This window comes from Mobula hypostoma, chromosome X1, assembly GCF_963921235.1.
Source record: "Mobula hypostoma chromosome X1, sMobHyp1.1, whole genome shotgun sequence".
NCBI lineage: Eukaryota > Metazoa > Chordata > Chondrichthyes > Myliobatiformes > Myliobatidae > Mobula > Mobula hypostoma.
The window spans coordinates 70009154-70033706 of record NC_086128.1 but is presented as its reverse complement, the minus strand read 5'-3'; the positions used below and the strand labels follow the sequence as shown (position 1 = coordinate 70033706).

The 24553-nt window shown below is 44.9% G+C and overlaps 1 protein-coding gene across 1 annotated transcript in view; it reads left to right on the top strand.

Moving 5' to 3' along the window:
• The window catches only part of LOC134340378 (complement C3-like), a 265235-nt gene that overhangs the window by 208464 nt on the left and 32218 nt on the right, over positions 1-24553 (top strand). The window contains exon 31 of the mRNA XM_063037558.1: positions 20015-20074. Within this exon, the coding sequence (XP_062893628.1) occupies positions 20015-20074 (60 nt within the window). The remainder of the gene's footprint in view (positions 1-20014; positions 20075-24553) is intronic.

Here is a 24553-nt window from a genome sequence, read left to right as displayed (position 1 = left end):
TTTTATGCTGTAACATTTACAAACGTTAAATTGAGGTTCAGATAATTTGCCAAGCAGGTTAGTGTAGAGGGACAGAAAACTGATTTGCAGAAACTTGAATTAATGTTTGCAGAAAATAAAAGGATAATATTTGTAGAAATTTGCAAGATTAATTGGGTTATCATAGTGAGGGATTTTAATTTTCCTATAGACTGGGACTGCCATTATGCAGATAATGGGGATTATTATAAAAGGATTAGATGGGGTGGAATCTGATAAGTGAGTTCAAGAAAGTTTCCTTATATAATATATTAAAGGCTCAACCAGCAAGAAAGCAAAGTTCAATCTGTCCATGGGAACCGTGGCAGGACTGTCAGGCCTGCACAGGCAGGCACCTCCCAGTCTCCACCCAGCTAACAAGAGTCACTTTTCCACTTCCAACTCACCACCTGCAGCTATTTAAACCAAGACCTCTTCCACAGTCCTTCATTCACTCGTTCCTTCAAACAAGCCAGCCTCAACCAATTACTTTGTCACCTTGGCATAATCTCTGTCGCTTTGTGGTGCCCCATGGCTTGTTATTTTATAGTTAATTAGTAAAATATTGCTTACTCCTAAACTTTTTCTGTTGCTCTGCTTTTTGGTCAAGCCTCCTCTACATTTCCTGATAAGATGAGTGAACCAACTTTTAACCCAGCAGAGTATGCTAGCCTAAAGGAAGTCGTCCATTGACAAGACTCCACAATCCTGAAGCAGCAGGAAACCATTGACCATCTGCTTGCCACTCTCAACCAACTCTCTATCTCAATATAGCGACCCCGCACAAGTCAACCTGTTCCTTAGAGCCCCGTATTCCTGTGCCCAAATGTTTCAATGGATCACCAACCCGATGCTGCAGCTTCCTGTCCCAATGCACTTTACAATTTGAGCTCTAGCTATCTCTGTAATCTACAGACCAAGCCTGGATTACCTGTGTCATCACTCTCAAGACTGGGTGAGCTCTGACCCAGGCAGCTGCTTTATCTGGGGAAACCATCATTTGCAATAAATATGAGAAATTCAATGCTGAAATGCACCAGGTTTTTGACTATCTGGGAAGTGGAAGGGGTGCAACAGGTCGGATACTTCACCTGTATCAAGGATCACGTTCGGTGCTAGTTACACCATGGAATGCAGGGCCCTCGTGGCGGAGTGCACCTGGACTGCAGAATCACAGCTGGCCCAGCACCTTCACGGCCTCTGAATGCTTGAAAGACCAGCTGTCTACCTGGGAGATGCCCACAGATGTCAAAACCTCAATCAATCTGGCCATCCGGATTGACAACCCTCTTATGGAATGACCATCTAGGTCATCAGCCAGAATTCCAGTTCTGTTCCCAGAACCATTTTGGGCTGCAGGACCCTCATGATCAATGCCTCCAAAACCCATGCAGGTAGAGATAACTCACTTAAACCCCAAGAGCATGAGCATCAGTAGAGAACCAATGTGTGCCCCTATTGTAGAGTCACTGATCAGGAACAGCTGCTTCCCCTCTGCCATCCGATTTCTGAATGGACATTGAACCCATCAACATTACCTCACTACTTCTTTATTTCTGTTATGTTGCACTGCATATTTTAACTGAACTATTAATAGACAAGTATTCTTTATGTAACTCAGTTTTTTCTCTATGTTTATCATGTATTTCATTGCGCTGCTACAGTACAATTAATAATTTTCGTGACATATGCAGGTGATATTAAGTCTCCTTCTGATTCTGATCAACCATGCATCAAATAACTACTGCACCCAGGAAAACAGCACCACCACATAAAGACAAAGTGGCCTCAGTTTGGCCTCTCATTCTAGCACCATAGCCTGATTCTCTCTCTGTCCTCCTCCACACCCCAATGGCTCTACGCACATAGGAGGCTCTGGTGGGGTCCAGCACAGCAGGCAACTTTCTGGATTGGATGCCATGTGTGTGGCTTGGACACTCTACAAAGCCCACGGTGGTGTGCCAACAACAATCTGGCCCCTAACACCCAGAAGACCAAGGAGATCATTGTAGACTTCAGGCATGCTAGGAGCCACACTCACGTCCCTATCTACATCAACGGAGCTGTAGTGGAGCATGTATCATGCTTCATATTCCTCAGTGTCCACATTTCCTGGTCCCTGAACTTCTCCATCCTGATCAAAAAGGCGCAAAAGTGCCTTTATTTCCTGCAGAGCATCAAGAAAGCTCACCTCTGTCCTAGGATACTGACGGACTTTTACAGCTGTACCATTGAGAGCATACTTACCAACTGCATCTCAGTGTGGTATGGCAATTGTCCTGTATCAGACCGCAAAGCACTCCAACATGTGGTGAAAACTGCCCAGCGGATTATCGGCACCCAATTGCCCACCATTGAGAACATCTACCATAAACGCTGCCTGGGCAGGGCGAAAAGCAATATCAAGGATGCATCTCACCCTAACCATGGACTTTTTACTCTCCTCCCATCCGGTAGGCACTACAGGAGCCTCCGCTCCCGTACCAGCAGGCACAGGAAGAGCTTCTTCCCTGAGGCTGTGACACTGCTGAACCTCACATCACAGCGCTAAGCAGTATTGCATCCATATTGTACTGTCTCAGTACTTTTACATTTGTGTGCTGTAGCACTTACTTGTTATTTTGTAAATAACACTATTCTTTGCATTTCTGGTCAGATGCTAACTGCATTTCATTGGCTTTGTATCTGTACTCGGCACAATGACAATAAAGTTGAATCTAATTTAATCTAATCTAATCTATCTCTCATCCCTTCTGCATCACAGCCATTGACAGAAGAGCCTTGGGGTCTAGGATGGTTAGAGCATGCACACATGAGTGAGTCTATCCAATTCCTCCTCATTGAATCACCCAAAACTCCTCTAATCTTGAGTTGCCCTTGGATCTCTGCTCATGACCTTGACTTTGGATGATCACCCAGTTCACTGCTGAGTTGGGGACCCTCCTACTGTCCCTTCTGCCTGCAATCTCAGCTGACTTCACGTACATTCACAGAGATGGAGGATACTCTCAGACTCACTAAACTCCCATGGGAATAAAGTGACCTAGCCTTTGTTTGTTATGTGCTGTGTTGTATACAGTGGGCAATCATAATCTTTCCATGGCCATGATGTTCTTGGAAAAATTTTCTACAGAAGTGGTCTTTCCATTGCTGCTTTCTTTACAAGACAATGAACCCAGATATTATCAATACTCTTCAAAAATTGTCTGCTTGGCATCAGTGGTCTCATAAACAGGACTTGTGATATGCACCAGCTGCCCATATGACCATGCACCACCTGCTCCAATCATGGGCCTGATCGGTGGAGAGACGGGTGTCTAAGCAGGTGCTTAGACCCCCCGACCCGAGGGTGACCTGCAAGAAGGAAAGAGCACCTTCCATATCCATTGGTAGAGATGTGTCTCCACTCCACTACCCCTTCATCATCTTCAATAAAAAGGAACCCAGCACCCTGCTACCTCACAGACCACACTACTCTGATATCAACCTCTGCCTGGGCACTACCGCTCTCTCCCACTGAAACCCAAGCCATGAATGACTACATGGCCAAGGCACTACTTCATTTGTCCATCCTAGCATCCAGCCATTAGGATTCTTCTTTGTCAAAAAGAAAGATGAGGGTCTTCATCCTGTATTAACTACTGTGGACTTGGCAAAATCACCATGAAGAACCACTACCCTCTCTGCCTGATGGACAGCGAATCCAGAACACATTGCGGGGCCCAGATCTTCACCAAACTTGATCTACAAATTGCATACGACCTGATCTGCATTAGCCACGGAAATCAGTGGAAGATGGCATTCATAACACCCATTGGCCACTACGAATACTTGGTTGTGGCTTTCAGACTTTCTAACAGTTCAGCCATTTTCCAAATCTTCAATGAAATCCTGTGAGACATGCTACACAAGTATGTGTTTGTCTGCCTCAATGACATGCTCATCTTCTCCAAGGACCCACAAGATCATGTAGTCATGTCCGTTCAGTGCTACAGGTATACTGCAAATTAGAAAAATCCCAGTTTCAGTCCCCTGTCATTTCCTTCCTAGGTCACATCCTTTCACCCAAAGGCATAACCACAGGCCCAGTAAAAGTGTGCATTGTTGAATGGTCCCGACCACACTACCTCAACCAGTTCCAGGACTTCCTGGGCTTCTCGAACTTCTACCACCACTTTATCAGGAACTGCAGCCAAATTGTCACTCATCTCACCTCCCTCACCAAATCACCTACCTCGTGAATAATTTGGTCTGCTACTATGGACCAGACTTTCAAGGTGTCATAACCTTGAGTAATCAGTAGAGTATTCTGTTTTTTTTTGATTATCTGTATGTTATCAATTATAATTATAATGTATTGTTAAGTATCCTTGGAGTTGTGATTCTTATCAGAATGGTTACTTGTAAGCTTGTCAGGAGTCTGGGGTTTTAATTAGCTGGGCATAATTCCTTGTGCCCTGGAATGTATTTAAAGGGGCAATGCTAACCCCTTAAAGCTCAGTAATCCTGACCTTTATCTAATGAAGTTCCGACAGTGTTATGCTATATTATTCCTGATTTTCCAAGTTCTACTGTTTTGTTGTGTCTCTTTTGTTATTAAAATTCCTAGTTCCTTTCTGGGTTTCTGTGTGATCCTGTGCTAGGGTCCGAAGATGAAATGTGACCCAAGGAGCTCGAGACACTTCACCATCACTCCTGTTCTCTGCCACCTGAGCTCCTCCAGACCCGGTGTGGTAGATGCATCTGATGTGGGCACCAGGCCCATCCTCTACCAGCAAGGGCTGGACAGGAAGACGCACCATTATGCTGTTGTCTTGCACAAGTTCAACTTCACTCAACGCCATTATGGAGTAGGAGACAGGGAGCTATGTGCCAACAAGTGGGCCTTGGAGGAATGGATACATTGATTGATGGGAAACCAAGCCCTTCCTGAACTGGACTAACCATCAGTAGCTCATAGCCGTACAAAAGACCCACCAACTCAACTCACGTAAGGCTCGCTGGGCACACTTCTTAGAGGTATTCAACATCACCATCTCTTCCTGACCCAGCTCCAAAAATACTAAGGTGGATACCCTGTCATGAGATTTCAACTTAGCTGAAATAATAAAATAAATGCCCATTATTCCATTCTTGCAGATCCTCTCCCCGAATGTCTGGAATCTTTAGAACCAAATCTATCAGGCCCTACAGCACGAGCCTGCTTCAACTGACACACCTGACAATCTGAGGGACTCATGTGGGCCCACTCCTCACCTTTCTCTGGCCATCCAGTAACATAATGCACTCTGGATTTTCTGTTACAACAGTTCTGGTGGCCTGTCATGATTGTAGATGTATGTCAGTTCGTCGCTACAAACCCTCAATGCGCTCAGTCTAATTCCTCCAACCTGCAACCCCTGTGGCCCCTTCCAGTCCCTCTATGCCCATGGTGCCACATCACTACGGATTTCATCACAGGTTTGCCACATTCTGATGGGGCCACAGTGATCATGACAGTGGAGTACCAGTTCTCCAAGGCGGCCCAGTTCATTGCCCTCCCCAAACTTCTATCAGTGACTAAGACAGTGGACCTGGTTATTCAACATATAGCTCACCTCCACAGTTTCCCTCAGGTTATTGTGTTGAATCTGAATCCACAATTCATCTCCTGCTTTTAATGAGCCTTCTTCTCCCTCTTCCACACCTCGATAAGTTTGTTCTCCAACTATAATCAGAAAGTAGCAATCAGCAGACGGAAAAATTTCTGTGATGCTTTGTTGCCTCTAACCCTTCCATGTGGCAAAAGTATCTGTTCTGGGTTTTATTGTCCCACAATCTACACACCACCTCTGCCATAACTACGTTACCTATTGAAGTGCTTCATGGCTACCAAACCTATTGTTCCCCTTGGAGGAACCAATGGTGGAGGACCTATTTGCCAGAGCCTTGGTTTGCAAATGCTGAAATGCTTGAAAGAGGATACACTGCATCCACTGCCACCAGGCTAACCACTGTTGGCGCCCAGCCAGACTACTTTGACCTGGCTGGGCTGTCTATCCAAGATCTGCCCCTTGCGCATTGCCTTCTGCAAGCTCTCACCCATTGGTCCCTTTAAGATTACCAATCACATCAACCGAATCACTTGCTGCCACCGTCCCACGGGATCACACCTACCTTCCATGTGAACTGCCTCAAGACCATTGTTAGTGGGCCACTCAACCCACCTGAGCTTGGTGGAAGGTAGTCCAGTGTACCCAGTTCGCTGACTGGATTCATGTCATTGCGAACAGGATGTGCAGTACCTGATTGACTGGAAAGGGTACGGCCCAGAGGAGAGGTTTTGGGTGCCATCCAGTTTCATCTTGGATCCATTGCTCGTTGAAGAGTTCCACCAGGCCCATCCAGATTGTCCTGGACTGTTGGATGCCAGCCAAAGGAAAGGGGTTCCTTTCAGACCTGCACAAACAAGTACCTCCCATTGTTCACCCCACTAACAGGAATTCATCTGCCACTCATTTCCAAAATCATCACCTGCTGCCTATTTAACCCCTGCTTTCATCTTTCTTCACTCATACATACCAGCCGGACTCATCCATTTGCTCTTAGCTTTCAGTTACCTTGTTACTTTGTCGTATTAAGTATCTGTTCTGTCTTGTTTTGTGGCCCCTGGTGGCTTGTTACATTGCAGTTAATTGATATGATATTGTTAACTGCTAAATCATCGCCGCCGCTCTGTTTTTGGGTCACATCTCCTCGACATCCCCTGCCAAGGATAAGAATAACTGAGTCGGTGCAGGTTGGGGACAGTGACAGTGAGGTTCTGTCATCCTAGCTCTATTAGTTTTAAATTAGTTATGGAGAGAGACAGATCTGGTTCTCTAGTTAAAGTTCTGAATGGGGCAAGGCAAATTTTAATCTATTAGGAGCACAAAACTTGAATAGAGTAGGTTGTTTGCAGGCAAAGGGGCATTTGTCAAGTGGGAGGCTGTGAAAATTAAGATATCAAGAGTTCAGGATGTACGTTTCCTATCAGAGTGAAGGGGGGGGGGCTGGAGGATAAGGGTCCCTGGATGATGAGGGATATTGAGGCTCTAGACAGGAAGAAAAAAGGAAGCATGGGTCAGTGTTACGTACCCGTAAAGGTTTAAATGAACCAGCAGCAATGGACCACAGCTGGAGTCTGGTTTTGATGTTAAAACCACTATCTTTATTAGTATCTACTTAAACAAGAATAATCAAAAGTTAAGTGTTGTGAGTACACATGTGTAAATATAACTTCCAAACTATTGAGCTCGGGAGGGCGGGGTGGGGGGGGGCACCAGACTTAAAATCTTGAGATGGTAAGATATGAAAGTTCAGTTCATCCACAGGTTAAATGATGTGAGAGAGATATTTGTAATCCAAGGTGAATGTCGAGAATATCGTACTCCACAGGTTCCACGGTGGTACAGGATAACAAGCACCATAGGTTTTACCCGTCATTGTTCCAAATTCACTTACGAATTATCACCAATAGTAGCTTATCACAGGGGTATCGTCTTCAAAGGGAGCTACCACCCAGGCAAGGGTTAACACATAGATAGATTTCGCAAGGTTGCCCCAATCACTCAACGCCACTTATCGATGTGCTGGATTGATACTCAACCCACCTTTGTGGGCACTCGAAAGTTCCTGCCAGTGACCTGTTTGTCACTGGCTTCCTTCCATTGTCCGACTCAATAGACAATAGATAATAGGTGCAGGAGTAGGCCATTCGGCCCTTCGAGCCAGCACCGCCATTCACTGCGATCATGGCTGATCACCCACAATCAGTATCCAGTTCCTGCCTTATCCCCATAACCTTTGATTTCGCTATCTTTAAGAACTCTATCCTTCTTTTTCTTGAAAGCATCCAGAGACTTGGCCTCCACAGCCTTCTGGGGCAGAGCATTCCATACATCCACCACTCTCTGGGTGAAAAAGTTTTTCCTCAACTCTGTTCTAAATGGCCTACCCCTTATTCTTAAACTGTGGCCTCTGGTTCTGGACTCACCTATCAGCGGGAACATGCTTCCTGCCTCCAGCGTGTCCAATCCCTTAATAATCTTATATGTTTCAATAAGATTCCCTCTCAGCCTTCTAAATTCCAGAGTAAACAAGCCCAGTCACTCCAATCTTTTGACATATGACAGACCCGCCATCCCGGGAATTAACCTTGTGTACCTATGCTGCACTCCCTCAATATCAAGAATGTCCTTCCTCAAATTTGGAGACCAAAAGTGCCCACAGTACTCCAGGTGTGTTCTCACCAGGGCCCTGTACAGCTGCAGAAGGACCTCTTTGCTCTTATACTCAATTCCCCTTGTTATGAAGGCCAGCATGCCATTAGCTATCTTCACAGCCTGCTGTACTTGTATGCTTGCTTTCAGTGACTGATGTACAACAACACCTAGATCTCGTTGTACTTCCCCTTTTCCTAACTTGACTCCATTTAGATAATAATCTGCCTTCCTGTTCTTACCACCAGAGTGGATAACCTCACATTTATCCACATTAAACTGCATCTGCCCACTCACCCAGCCTTTCCAAGTCACCCTGCATTCTTATAACATCCTCCTCACATTTCACACTGCCACCCAGCTTTGTGTCATCGGCAAATTTGCTAATGTCACTTTTAATTCCCTCATCTAAATTATTAATATATATTGTAAACAGCTGCGGTCCCAGCACTGAACCCTGCAGTACCCCATTGGTCACCGCCTGCCATTCCGAAAGGGACCCATTAATCGCTACTCTTTGTTTCCTGTCAGCCAGCCAATTTTTAATCCATGTCAGTACTCTGCCCCCAATACCATGTGCCCTAATTTTGCCCACTAATCTCCTATGTGGGACTTTATCAAAGGCTTTCTGAAAGTCCAGGTACACTGGCTCTCCCTTGTCCATTTTCATAGTTACATCCTCAAAAAAATTCCAGAAGGTTAGTCAAGCACGATTTCCCCTTCGTAAATTCATGCTGACTTGGACCGATCCTGTTACTGCTATCCAGATGTGTCGTAATTTCATCTTTTATAATTGATTCCAGCATCTTTCCCACCACCGGCATCAGGCTAACCGGTCTATAATTCCCTGTTTTCTCTCTTCCTCCCTTCCTGAAGAGAGGGACAACTTTAGCCACCCTCCAATCCACAGGAACTGATCCTGAATCTATAGAACATTGGAAAATGATTACCAATGTATCCACGATTTCTAAAGTCACCTCCTTAAGTACCTTGGGATGCAGACCATCGGGTCCCGGGGACTTTTCAGCATTCAGACCCAGCAGCCTATCCAACACCATTTCCTGCCTAATATAAATTTCCTTCAGTTCATCCATTACCCTAGGTCTTTTGGCTACTATTATGTCTGAGAGATTATTTGTGTCTTCCCTAGTGAAGACAGATCCAAAGTACCTGTTCAACTCGTTTGCCATTTCCTTGTTCCCCATAATAAATTCACCCGTTTTTGTCTTCAAGGGCCCAATTTTGGCCTTAACTATTTTTTTTCCTCTTCACATACCTAAAGAAGCTTTTACTATCCTCCTTTATATTCTTGGCTAGTTTACCTTCGTACCTAATTTTTTTCTCCACGTATTGCCTTTTTAGTTACCTTCTGTTGCTCTTTAAAAGTTTCCCAGTCTGCCGACTTCCCACTCGTCTTTGCTATGTTATTTTTCTTCTCTTTTATTTTTATACTGTCCATTACTTCCCTTGTCAGCCACGGCCTCCCCTTACTCCCCTTAGGATCTTTCTTCCTCTTTGGAACGAACTGATCCTGCACCTTCCGCCTTATTCCCAAAAACACTTGCCATTGCTGTCCCTCTCAAATTGTAGATTAAAACATCATATTATGGTCACTACCTCCTAATGGCTCCTTTACCTCGAGGTCCCTGATCAAATCCAGTTCATTGCACAACTCTAAGTCTAGAATTGCGTTCTCTCTGGTAGGCTCCAGTACAAGCTGTTCTAAGAATCCATCTCAGAGGGACTCCACAAACTCCCTTTCTTGGGGTCCAGTACCAACCTGATTCCTCCAGTCTACCGAATGGGCAACTCCTGCACCTATTTTCTATGTTTCTATGCCTGTTAGCCTAACATCAGTAGTGGGGAAGATGCTACAGTCCATTATTAAAGATGAAATAGCGGCATATCTTGATAGCAGTGATAGGATTGGGCCGAGCCAGCATGGATTTACCAAGGGCAAATCATGCTTGACTAATCTATTGGAGTTTTTCGAGGATGTAACCAGGAAGATAGACGTGGGAGATCCAGTGGATGTGGTGTACCTTGACTTTCAGAAGGCATTTGATAAGGTACCACATAGGAGATTGGTGGGTAAAATCAGAGCTCATGGCATTGGGGGGAGGATATTGACATGGATAGAAAACTGGTTGGCAGATAGAAAGCAAAGGGTAGCAGTGAATGGGTGTTTCTCGGAATGGCAGGTGGTGACTAGTGGGGTGCCACAGGGCTCGGTGTTGGGACACAGCTGTTTACGATTTACGTCAATGATTTAGAGGAAGGCATTGTGAATAACATCAGCAAGTTTGCTGATGATACTAAGCTGGGTGGCAGTGTGACATGTGATGAAGATGTTATGAGAATTCAAGGTGACTTGGATAGGCTGGGTGAGTGGGCAGAAACTTGGCAGATGGCGTTTAATATGAATAAGTGTGAGGTTATTCACTTTGGGAGCAAGAACAGGAAGGCAGATTATTATCTGAACAGTGTGAAGTTAGGTAAAGGAGAAATACAAAGAGATCTAGGAGTACTTGTTCATCAGTCTCTGAAGGTGAATGAGCAAGTGCAGCAGGCAGTGAAGAAGGCTAATGGAATGTTGGCCTTTATTACAAAGGGAATTGAGTACAAGAGCAAGGAAATCCTTCTGCATTTGTACAGGGCCCTGGTGAGACCACACCTGGAGTATTGTGTGCAGTTTTGGTCTCCAGGGTTAGGGAAGGACATCCTGGCTATGGAGGAGGTGCAGCGTAGGTTCACTAGGTTAATTCCTGGGATGTCCGGACTGTCTTACGCAGAGAGATTAGAGAGACTGGGCTTGTACACGCTGGAATTAAGGAGATTGAGGGGGATCTGATTGAGACATATAAGATTATTAAGGGATTGGACAAGATAGAGGCAGGAAATATGTTCCAGATGCTGGGAGAGTCCAGTACCAGAGGGCATGGTTTAAGAATAAGGGGTAGGTCATTTAGGACAGAGTTGAGGAGGAACTTTGTCTCCCAGAGAGTTGTGGAGGTGTGGAACACACTGCTTCAGAAGGCAGTGGAGGCCAATTCTCTGGATGCTTTCAAGAAGGAGCTAGATAGGTATCTTATGGATAGGGGAATCAAGGGTTATGCTGACATGGCAGGAACCGGGTATTGATAGTAGATGATCAGCCATGATCTCAGAATGGCGGTGCAGGCTCGAAGGGCCGAACGGTCTACTTCTGCACCTATTGTCTATTGAAATCCCCCATAACAACTGTAGCATTACCTTTGCGACATGCCAATTTTAACTGTTGATTCAACTTACACCCTACATCCAGACTACTGTTTGGGGCCTGTAGATAACTCCCATTAGGGTCTTACTACCCTTAGAATTTCTCAGTTCTATCCATACTGACTCTACGTCTCCTGATTCTATGTCCCCCCTCGCAAGGGACTGAATATCATTCCTCACCAACAGAGCCACCCCACCCCCTCTGCCCATCAGTGTGTCCTTTCGATAGGACGTATACCTTGAATATTCATTTCGCATGCCCTGTCCACTTGAAGCCATGTCTCTGTTATTCCCACAACAGCATACTTATGAATTTCCAACTGTGTCTCAACCCCATCTACTTTATTTCTTATACTCTGTGCTTTCATATATAATACTTTTAATTCATTACTCCCCTCACCTCCCATATCAATTCCTATTTCACTTGGCCATACTGTACGATCCTTTCTTGAGCTTTCTGCTCCGTTGATTCTGTCGTCTTTCTTATCTTTTCTTATTCTCACTTTCCCTTTCACTCTATCCTTATATTTCCAGTTCGTCCCCTCCCCCCAACTACTTAGTTTAAACACACCCGTGTTGCAGTGGCAAACCTGCCTGCCAGAATACTAGTCCCCCACTTATTAAGGTGCAACCCGTCCCTTTTGTACAATTCATCCTTACCCCGAAACATACGCCAATGGTCCAAGAATGTAAATCCTTGCTTCCTGCCCCAGTTCCTCAGCCACACATTCAGATCCATTATCTCCCTGTTCTTGCCCACTCCAGCATGGGCAACTGGAAGCAAATCAGAGATAACCACACTGGAAGTCCTGCTTTTCAGCCTTCTTCCGAGTTCGAACTGCAACTGACTGTGTGTAAGTGTCGTTGCTTAAATCAAAACAAACTGCAGAGTCCCATAGCTCCGCCCCTCTCGCTCTCTTAGTAAGAATCAAACAGGAGCCAAGAAAGCCGGCGGCTGACGTCACTCAGGCACTCTCTCTTAATAATAACAGTCCACAGCAAGATAAACGTCGTAGTTCATCACAGTCAGTTACAGGCAGCTGGGATCATGTGAACCCCAAGAGGAATATAGGGGTTACTGGAGTATACTCAAAACAGAATTCAGAGATTTTGTAGGTGTATTAGGGGAAACGAGTAAATAGGAAGAACAAAGTAGACATCTTTGTGTCGAGCTGCAGGAGAAGGGAAAAGTCCTCAATGATTATTTTTCCTGTTTATCCTGTGGAGTAAGATGTGAATAGTTCAGCCTTTGAGAAAGTCAGTGCTACTATTGATAGTGAGGATGGTTGTCAGAGAGAGTTGGTCAGCTGGGTAAATGGACTGAGAAATGCCAAATGTAATTTAAGTTGGTTGTGGGAGGTGTTGCATTTTGGAAATATAAATGAGGGTAGGACATTCACAGAAAATGGTTGGGCCCTGGCGAGTGTTGGACCACAGGAGAACCTCATAGTATAGTACTAGTTCCATGAAAGCGGTACCACTGGAAAACAGGTTGGTGAAGAAGGCTTTTTCTATACTGGTCTTCATCAATCAGGGTGGCAAGTTTAAAAGTTAGGGCATTTTTGTTTTACTTTATTTAGAACCACACCGCCCAGCAACCCTCGCTATAACTTTAGCCTAATACTCTGAGCGTGCTCTCCCGAGCAAACTGCCCTCTACACTATCTTATACCCGAGAAACCCTTCTAAACCTCCAATCTGCGACATCTAGCAAGATCAACAATACCCTGGCGATGCTACTGACCCAGCTGGAGATCACCTCGCCAGAAATGCTTCTTCAACTCCGGACCGCACCTGGACCCGACCAGCGAGGCCTGGTCCGAGGCCCACCACGTTCCCGGAGATCTGCGGCCGGCTACCGTGCCGGAGCGCTTGGAGACGTGGCCCATTCCGACCAGCACCTCTCCGGAACAGACGACCACACAGAAGTGACGTCAGAGACCTCAAGGTGCCCCAGACGCTTCCCTGGAGCGACCACCGTAAAGCCCTGTTGGTGGACGTCCACAGCTTCCTGAAGCGAGGCCTCCGCCGCCGACCTTGGAAATCGAGCCCGAGGCTCGGCTGGAATGAAGGCCTCTGTAACCGTGACTCAGCTCACGGACTTGTTTCAGCCAGGAGCCCGGCCATCCGGGATTAAGTGTCGGCTTCCGGGCCCGACCCAATCGACAGCCTGGGCCCCTGGCAGCTGGAAGTGGCAGCCGAACCTCCCTCGTCACTCCGCCCGACGACGCGACCCGCCGATCGATCCCCGCGGGACACGTCCACCAACCTCAAAGAGCTGCCAACAACACACTGCATCAATGGAAACCTGGAAAGATGAACTATTTACAGAGGAAGCATGGGAAAAGAGCTGGGCTGCTGGTCAGATTGAAGCTGAGGAGCTTCAGTTCCCTCTGCCCACCATCCTATTAGCTAATGTGCAAAGCCATGGAGAACAAGGTGGATGATCTTAAAAGGAGACTCACTTACTGCAGGGAGATGCAGAGCTGCTCTGTATTTTGTTTCACCGAGACCTGGCTCTCCCCTGCCACCCCTGACTGTGCCATCTGACCGGAGAGATTTTCAATCCATCGGATGGACCGCACGGCATCTTCAGGCAAGACGAGGGGAGGTGGTGTCTGCCTACTGATCAACACTGCATGGTGCTCGGACAAAGTGGCACTGACAAGCTCCTGCAGCCCAGACCTGGAACTCCTGTCAGTAAAGTGTCGTCCCTACTGTCTGCCACGGGAATTCACCTCGGTCATACTGACAGTGATCTACATTCCCCCCCAGGCGGACGTGGAGTGTGCTCTGAACATACTGTATGCCAACATCAGTGAACTTGAGACCAGGTATCCAGAGGCTTTGCTCATTGCAGCCGGAGACTTTAACCAGGCCAACCTCAGAAAGGCGCTGCCAAAGTTATACCAACATGTCTCCTGCCCCACTAGAGGCCCGAATATACTTGACCACTGCTACACAGCAGTCAAGGATGCCTACCATTCCATCCCACGACCTCACTTCGGAAAATCGGACCCTCAGGTCGTACTCCTCCTCCCGGCTTATAAACAGAAACTGAAGCGGGAGGTCACGGTGTCAAAAGTAGTGTCGCGTTGGATGGAGGAAATGGATGAGGTCCTCCGTGACTGCTTTGAATCGGTGGACTGGTTAGTATTCAAGGACTCGGCAGCTGACCTCGATGAGTATGCCTCAGCTGTTACAGACTTTATCTGGAAGTGCATAGAGGACTGTGTGTCTCGCAAGACGATCCGGGTATTCCCTAACTGGAAACCTTGGATGAATTATGAGGTCAAGTCCCTTTTGAATGCTGGAACTGCGGCTTTTAGGTCTGGGGATACCAGTCGCTACACAGAATCTAGGCGTGAAGTCCGGAAAGCCATTAAGGGTGCTAAGAGGCAATATCGAGCCAAGTTGGAAGCTCAGGCTAATCAGAAGGATGCGGGTAGACTAGGGCAGGGTGTAAATGAGATCACTGGGTGCAACAAAAAGGCTGGGAATATCAATAACTGTGGTGCTTCTCTTCCTGACGAACTTAACGTATTCTGCGCAAGATTCGAACAGAAGAGGAGCGTCCTGCTCCCTCCGGATGAACTGGACCTGGTGGCATTGAGATTCATCATCACTGAGGAGGACGTTAGAAGGGCCTTCCTGAAGATAAATAGAAGGAAGGCGACGGGCCCAGATGGCGTCCCGGGACCGGTTCCCCAGCCCTGTGCAGGTGAACTAGCTGGAGTGTTTGCTGACATCTTCAACTGCTCCTTGCTTCAGTCTAAGATCCCCTTGTGTTTTAAGAAAGCAACGATAATCCCAGTGCCGAAGAAGAGCAAGGTGGCATGCCTGAATGACTATCGATCTGTGGCTCTGACATCAATTGTTATGAAGTTCGTCGAGCAATTGGTTATGGCACACATCAACCACAGCCTACCAGTCAACCTTGACGCTTTGCAATTCACCTACCAGAGCGACAGGTCAACGGCAGATGCCATCCCTCTGGCCCTACATTCCTCCTTAGAACACCTGGAGAATAAAGACGCATATGTAAGGCTCCTTTTCATTGAATACAGCACTGCCTTTAATACCATCATTCCAAATAAACTGATTCCTAAGCTTCGGAACCTGGGCCTTAGCACTCAGATCTGCATCTGGATCTTCAACTTCCTCACAGACAGGACCCAGGCTGTAAAAATAGGGGACAAGCTCTCCTCTACAATCACTCTGAGCACCGATGCCCCACAAGGCTGTGTACTCAGCCCTCTGCTGTACTCACTGTACACCCATGATTGTGTAGTCAAGTTTCCATCGAACTCAATATATAAGTTTGCTGATGATGCCACAATTGTAGGCTGTATCTCGGGTAATGATGAGTTTGAGTACAGAGAGGAAATTAAGATCCTGGTGGCATGGTGCGAAGACAATAACCTATCCCTCAACGTCAGCAAGGCGAAGGAATTGGTTGTTGATTTCAGAAGGAGTAGCGGACCGCACGACCCCATTTACATCAGTGGTGCGCAAATGGATCAGGTCAAAAGCTTTAAGTTCCTCGGGGTCAATATCACAAATGACCTGACTTGGTCCAACCAAGCAGAGTTCACTGCCAAGAAGGCTCACCAGCGCCCTTACTTCCTGAGAAAACTAAAGAAATTTGGCCTGTCCCCTAAAACCCTCACTAATTTTTATAGATGCACCATAGAAAGCATTCTTCTAGGGTGCATCACAACCTGGTATGGAAGTTGTCCTGTCCAAGACTGGAAGAAGCTGCAGAAGGTCATGAATACAGCCCAGCACATCACACAAACCAACCTTCTGTCCTTGGACTCACTTTACACTGCACGCTATCGGAGCAGTGCTGCGAGGATAATCAAGGACACAACCCACCCAGCCAACACACTTTTCGTCCCTCTTCCCTCCGGGAGAAGGCTCAGGAGCTTGAAGACTCGTATGGCCAGATTTTGGGAAGAGCTTCTTTGCAACTGTGATAAGACTGCTGAACGAATCCTGATTCGGATCTGGGCCGTACTCTTCAAATGTCTGGACCTGCCTCTCGGTTTTTTTGCACTACCTTACTTTCCCTTTTCTATTTTCTATTTATGATTTATAATTTAAATTTTTATTATTTACTATGGACTTGTACTCCAGGGAGCGCAAAGCGCAGAATCAAATATCGCTGTGATGATTGTATGCTCTAGTATTAATTGTTTGGCGACAATAAAGTATAAAGTATAAAGTAAAGTGTAATCATGGGACAATGTATAATGACCAATTAACCTACTAAGCTGGTATGTATTTTGGACTGTGGGAGGAAAGCGGAGGATCCAGAGCAAGCTCGTGTATTCCACAGGAAGAACGTACAAACTCCTTACAGATGACTTCAGAAATTAATTCCAATATTCCAAACTCTAATAGCATTGCTCTAACTGCGAGGCTACCATACAATTTAATGCTACAATGAGACCACATTTGCAATATTGCATTCAATTTTGTTTACCCTGTCTTACAAAAGATGTAACTAAGTTGGAGAGAATGCAAAGGAGATTCTCAAGAATGCTGCTAGGACTTGAAAACTAAGTTGTAGAGAGATTGATCAGGTTGTGTTTTTTTCATTGGAGCTTTGATAGGGTGAAAGCACATAATCTTCTTCCAAAGTTAATAAATCAAGCACTAGAGGACATGGCCTTAAGCTGAGAATGAAGATATTTAATAAGAACCTGAAGGGCAACCTTTTCACCCTGAAAGTGTTCAGCGTATGGAATGAGCTATCAGAGGAATTGTATAATGCTGGAACATTCACAACATTTAAAAGGTACTTGGACAGGTACTTAGATAGGAAAGGTTTAGAGGTATATGGGCCAAATACATGAAAACAGGATTGGGTTAGATGAGAGTGTTGGTCAGTATTGATGAGTTTCCACACTATGCGACACTTATGACAAAGTCTGTCAGCATCTCCATGGAAGCAGACCAAGAACAACATGGATGAGAACCAAACGCTCAAAAGGGTGTGAAAGGGTTGTGACCATCCCTGGGTTTGTAAGGGGGTAAGGTAGGAAAAGATGCAGTTAAAGCAGCCTGAAGGATCTGCCAAGCTTCCACATTCATTGCTTGTTGTTGAAAGGTTAGTTTGTCCTGACTGCTGGTTGGCCATTACTTTCCAAAATTACTTTTGAGATTTATAAGAAAGGGACAGGCTTAAACCTTATGCCAACATTGCTCAGAGATGTTGAAAGTTATACATTCCATACAACACTCATTACATTCCAATAGACAATAGGTGCAGGAGTAGACCATTCGGCCCTTCGAGCCAGCACCGCCATTCACTGTGATCATGGCTGATCATCCACAATCAGTATCCAGTTCCTGCCTTATCCCCATAACCTTTGATTCCGCTATCTTTAAGAGCTCTAACCATCTCTTTCTTGAAAGCATCCAGAGACTTGGCCTCCACAGCCTTCTGGGGCAGAGCATTCCATATATCCACCACTCTCTGGGTGAAAAAGTTTTTCCTCAACTCTGTTCTAAATGGCTTACCCCTTATTCTTAAACTGTGGCCTCTGGTTCTGGACTCACCCATCAGCGGGAACATGCTTCCTGCCTCCAGCGTGTCCAATCCCTTAATAATCTTGTATGTTTCAATAAGATCCCCTCTCAGCCTTCTAAATTCCAGAGTATACAAGTCCAGTCGCTCCAATCTTTCAACATATGACAGTCCTGCCATCCCGGGAATTAACCTTGTGAACCTATGCTGCACTCACTCAATAGCAAGAATGTCCTTCCTCAAATTTGGAGACCAAAAGTGCCCACAGTACTCCAGGTGTGTTCTCACCAGGGCCCTGTACAGCTGCAGAAGGACCTCTTTGCTCTTATACTCAATTCCCCTTGTTATGAAGGCCAGCATGCCATTAGCTTTCTTCGCTGCCTGCTGTACTTGTATGCTTGCTTTCAGTGACTGATGCACCAGAACACCTAGATCTCGTTGTACTTCCCCTTTTCCTAACTTGACTCCATTTAGATAATAATCTGCCTTTCCATTCTTACCACCAAAGTGGATAACCTCACATTTATCCACATTAAACTGCATCTGCCATGCATCTGCCCACTCACCCAGCCTGTCCAAGTCACCCTGCATTCTCATAACATCCTCCCTACATTTCACACTGCCACCCAGCTTTATATCATCGGCAAATTTGCTAATGTTACTTTTAATTCCCTCATCTAAATCATTAATATATATTGTAAACAGCTGCGGTCCCAGCACTGAACCCTGCGTACCCCACTGGTCACCGCCTGCCATTCTGAAAGGGACCCATTAATCGCTACTCTTTGTTTTCTGTCAGCCAGCCAATTTTTAATCCATGTCAGTACTCTACCCCCAATACCACATGCCCTAATTTTGCCCAATTCCCTCTTTAGTTACTTAAAGGCTGTGAATGAAAAATGCACTCCTCAAGTGCACAAGTAGTAATGGGATCAATATTATCCAACTCTGATTTTTGGTGGACAAGGTGTAATTGTTGAATCCTTTTACAATAGTTCCCTGCCAAGGAAAGATCCAGTAGTGAATATCCAAAGTATCTCAAGTTCAAGTTTGTTATCATTCAACCATTTGTATGTATACCATCCAACAAACCAAGATTCATCCAGACCAAGGTGCACAGTACGGTACATATAACTCACACACAACATCTGAAGTAATATTTCAGAAGGCTGATGTTTAGCATAAGATGCCCTTATGACACAAGTTAAAAATTAGTCAGTATAATGGTACTGACGCGTCATGTACGATAGCATGGCCTGGGGGAAGAAGCAAATTCCTGTCACAACAGTTATCGTACGAGTGCTATAGTACCTCCTATGTGATGGTAGAGGGTCAAAGACTGTGGGATGGGTGGGAGTAATCCTCGACAATGCTGTGATTCCTGCATATACAGCATTCCTGATAAATATCTTGGAGGGGTGGAAGACAGACCCCAATGATCCTGTCAGCTGTCCTCACAATCCTTTGTAGGATCTTGGGGTTAGATGCCTTGCAATATCTGTACCAGACAGTGATGCAGCTGCTCTGGTGCTCCTGAAACATGTGGTTACAATTGGTGGGGGTGGGGGAGCCTTGCTCACCTCGATCTCCTCAAAGTGGAGATGCCGCCACCTCCGTGTATTTATATAACCATTGAAACATGCAATATCCACTGGATGTAATACAGAACTTCACTGTTTGATCCTGCTGGACACATGAGGCAAAGCATATCAGATTATAAGAAATATATTAGCAATGCACAAGGGGTCCTTTCTTCTCACACTCTCATTCATGTTCTGAATACAAGGAAGGATTGTCAATAGTTACCACCATACTTTTCTTTCCTTTGTCAGAATTTGTCACCATGATGTAATTCTATGTCACGAATTAAAGCTGTTGGTGCTTCAAACCCTGTGGTCTGGTTTTTGTTTCATGACATTTTTTATTGCTTGGGACAAATGGCTAACCAGTGTCTATCATTTCAGCTCAATTCTTTCGAAAGGTTTGCTGTAAACGTAAGTGGGGAAGGACAAGGAACACTAAAAGTAAGTGTAGTTTGCAAGTGTTTATTCTACTGAATTTATCAATGATATTCCTGTATTTACAAATCTTTGGCTTCAAAACTAAAACTATTTTCATTGTTGTACAATACAATACTTTACATTTAGGGGTCAGAACTGTTTGAACCATCCTATTTTTGACAGGCAATGGTAAGATGAAAAGATGCACAAATAATATTCTTCACAAACAAGAGAAAATCTGCAGATGATGGAAATCAAAGCAATACATACAAAATGGTGTAGGAACTCAGCAGGCCAGGCAGCATCTATGGAATCCAATGCTGCTGACGGGTTTTGGCCTGAAACGTCATTTGTACGTTTTTTTTTCCATAGATACTGCCTGGCCTGTTGAGTTCCTCCAGCATTTTGTGTGTGTTACTCAATTAACATTCTTCCCCATTCTGCCCCATTCTGCAAAGGATTAAAGTACAAGATCGGAAGGATGTAAGAGAAAGAGCAAAGTGTTAATTTGGAAAAGTCCTGATTTTAAATAAGTGAGGGAAGTCAAAATGAGTATATCTGAAAGCCTAAATTAGAATGCAGGGGGTAAACATCTCAAAGAATATCAAGTTCAAGTTTACTGTCTTAGGCATATATATCAGGGTGTAAATATAATGAAAGCTAGCTATGAATATAAATAATATAATATGGTCCATCTGGTAAGGTGAGAGAGGGAAAAGGGATAGGAATTGTAGGAGGGGTGTTGTGGGGCATTACTGGAAGTTTGAAAAATCGATGCTCATGCCATCAGCCTCCAACCTGATGGCATGAACACTGATTTCTCAAATGTCTGGTAATGCCCCCCAACTACCCCCCTTCCTCATTTCCTATCCCCTTTTCCCCCTCTCACCTTATCTCCTTGCCTGCCCACCACCACCCTCTGGTGCTTCTTCCCCTTTTTTCTTTCTTCCATGGCCTTCAGTCTCCTTCACCAATCAAGTTCCCAGCTCTTTCATCCCTACCGCTCCCGCTATCACCTTGTGTTTCTCTCTCCCCTGTCCCAACCTTTTAAGTCTACTCCTCAGCATTTTTCCTCCAGTCCTGCCAAAGGGTTTTAGCCCGAAACATAGAACATAGAACAGAGAATAATACAGCACAGTACAGGCCCTTCGGCCCACAATGTTGTGCTGACCCTCAAACCCTGCCTCCCATATAAGCCCCCACTTTAAATTCCTCCATATACCTGTCTAGTAGTCTCTTAAACTTCATTAGTGTATCTGCCTCCACCACTGGCTCAGGCAGTGCATTCCACGAACCAACCACTCTCTGAGTAAAAACCCTTCCTCTAATATCCCCCTTGAACTTCCCACCCCTTACCTTAACGCCATGTCCTCTTCTACTGAGCAGTGGTGCCCTGGGGAAGAGGCACTGGCTATCCACTCTATCTATTCCTCTTATTATCTTGTACACCTCTATCATGTGTCCTCTCATCCTCCTTCTCTCCAAAGAGTAAAGCCCTAGCTCCCTTAATCTCTGATCATAATGCATACTCTCTAAACAAGGCAGCATCCTGATAAATCTCCTCTGTACCCTTTCCAATGCTTCCACATCCTTCCTATAGTGAGGTGACCAGAAATGGACACAGTACCCCAAGTGTGGCCTAACTAGTGTTTTATAGAGCTGGATCATTACATTGCAACTCTTAAACTCTATCCCTCGACTTATGAAAGCTAACACCCCATAAGCTTTCTTAACTACCCTATCCACCTGTGAGGCAACTTTCAGGGATCTGTGGACATGTACCCCCAGATCCCTCTGCTCCTCCACACTACCAAGTATCCTGCCATTTACTTTGTACTCTGCCTTGGAGTTTGTCCTTCCAAAGTGTACCACCTCACACTTCTCCGGGTTGAACTCCATCTGCCACTTCTCAGCCCACTTCTGCAACCTATCAATGTCTCTCTGCAATCTTTGACAATCCTCTACACTATCTACAACACCACCAACCTTAGTGTTGTCTGCAAACTTGCCAACCCACCCTTCTACCCCCACATCCAGGTCGTTAATAAAAATCACGAAAAGTAGAGGTCCCAGAACAGATCCTTGTGGGACACCACTAGTCACAACCCTCCAATCTGAATGTACTCCCTCCACCACCACCCTCTGCCTTCTGCAGGCAAGCCAATTCTGAAACCACCTGGCCAAACTTCCCTGGATCCCATGCTTTCATCGACTATACTTTTCTCATAGATGCTGCCTGGCCTGCTGAGCTTCTCCAGCATTTTGTGTGTGTTGCTCAAGACTAAAATTAATATCGTTAAACATCACTGTCGATAGGCAAATATAGAGTGGAAGAGGCCATCACTGAGAGGCACATGGAATAACGTGCATTACAGTATCAAACAGCATGCCTTAGTTTCTACTAAGGATAATAATATAGTAGGTGTAACATATTTAGGTTGGTTGAGAAAAGTAAATTTACTTCAAATTTGTCATACATTCATGACAAGTATCACAAGAGTATCTGCTCTCTGAATGGCAGTGATCTACATAGATTGGTCCAACAGTTTAAGAGCCCTGGGAAAATGGCACACGTTGTTTGAACCTCGTGAAGTGTATAAATTTATAAGTTCTGGAATGGACCATTAAAAGTTAGGAATCCACTGAGTTATGCATGTCTCATAGAGTGGGAAACCATTAGACGTTGCATTATTTATTAGAAACATCTGAATGGTTTCCCACTGTATAATATCCATTAGAGGAAACTACCAAAGGTACATTAAAATGAGTGGGGAATAATCAAAAGCAAATCATACTTGGAGAAGATGGCATGCTTAAATGTTATAGGCAGCGGCACCCCCAGGTTAAGGAAGGCTGTGAAGCAATTTATCAGTATGTAAGGAATGAACAATTTTCCAGTAAAGGTAAACAAGTGATAACAAGAATTGCAACAGAAATTCACGCATTTGTAGCCAGTCACTGCAAACAGGGTCAGAGCGCCAGCAGGGGCAACAAAATTCGAACATTTCTTTTTAATCAAGCCACAATGAAAATATTTTGAAATTTGCATTTAGAGACATTTTTACTATGAAATTATTCATTATTTTCAGTTTATTTTAAATTCCAATTATGTGAGTTCATTACTCCCAACCCCTTCACCTTTATCTCTTTCTTCTTACTCTCGATACCACAAATCACTTATTTTTCTTCAATCTAAGATTTTCTCTTTATCCATATTCAATCTATTCAAAACCTAGTCCCTTCTCTTCCACTGCACTGCAATAAATATCCATGATCAAATACAATTGCAGTTTTTTTGTATGTAGTTATTTTATGGGAAAATTTGCATGGAGATAAAGTTCTGTAAGCTGTTTCTTCACTAATGAGAGGAGACGCTGTAAGTTTGAAAACAGACAGAAGAAGCATATAAACTATTCATTAGGAATGGGTCTATTTACTGAGCACAGGCAGGTAGGAAATGTGGTGCCATTATTTCAGGAGGAGAATCCAATGAACCAAGTCTGTCATAAGATCTGGTTTCACCTCGGGAACTGTTAATGGATTATAAACTTTCAGTCAAAGCAGAAGGGAACTGCCACAAAATACAGACAAGCACAATTAAGACCTTAAGACCATAAAACATAGGAGCAGAATTAGGCCATCTGGCCCATTGAGTTTGTTTCACCATTCAATCATGGCTTATCCTTTTTTATAATCTCCTCCTCAATCCCAGTTCCCGGACTTCTCCCCGTAACCTTTGATGCCATATCCAATCAAAAGCCTATCAATCTCTGTCTTAAATACACCCAACAACCTGGCCTCCACAGCTGCATGTGGCAACAAATTCCACAAATTCACCACCCTTTGGCTAAAGAAATTTTTCCGCATCTCGGTTTTGAAAGAGTGCTCCTCTATACTGAGGCTGTGCCCTCTTGTCCAAGACTCTCCCACCATGGGAAACATCCTTTCCACATCTACTCTGTCTAGGCCTTTCAACTTTCAAAAGGCTTCAATGAGAAGCCCCCTCAGCCTACTTAACTCCAGTGATTACCTGGAGCAATCAAACGTTCCTCATATGATAACCCTTTCACTCCTGGAATCATCCTTGTGAACCTCCTATGAACCCTCCTCAATGCCAGTACATCTTTTCTAAGATGAGGGGCCCAAAATGATTCACAATACTCAAGGTGAGGCCTCGCCAGTGCCTTATAAAGCCTCAGCATCACATCCTTGCTTTTGTATTCTAGACCTCTTGAAATGAATGCCAACATGGCACTTGCCTTCCTCACCACTATCTCAACATGCAAATTAACCTTCAGAGTGTTCTGCACAAGGACTCCCAAGTCCCTCTGCATCTCAGATTCCTTGATTTTGTCTCCGTTCAGAAAATTGTCCACACATTTATTTCTACTATCAAAGTGCATAATCATGCATTTTCCAACATTGTATTTCATTTGCCACTTTCTTGCCCACTCTCCTAATCTGTCTAAGTCTTTCTGCATCCTATCTGTTTCCACAACCCTA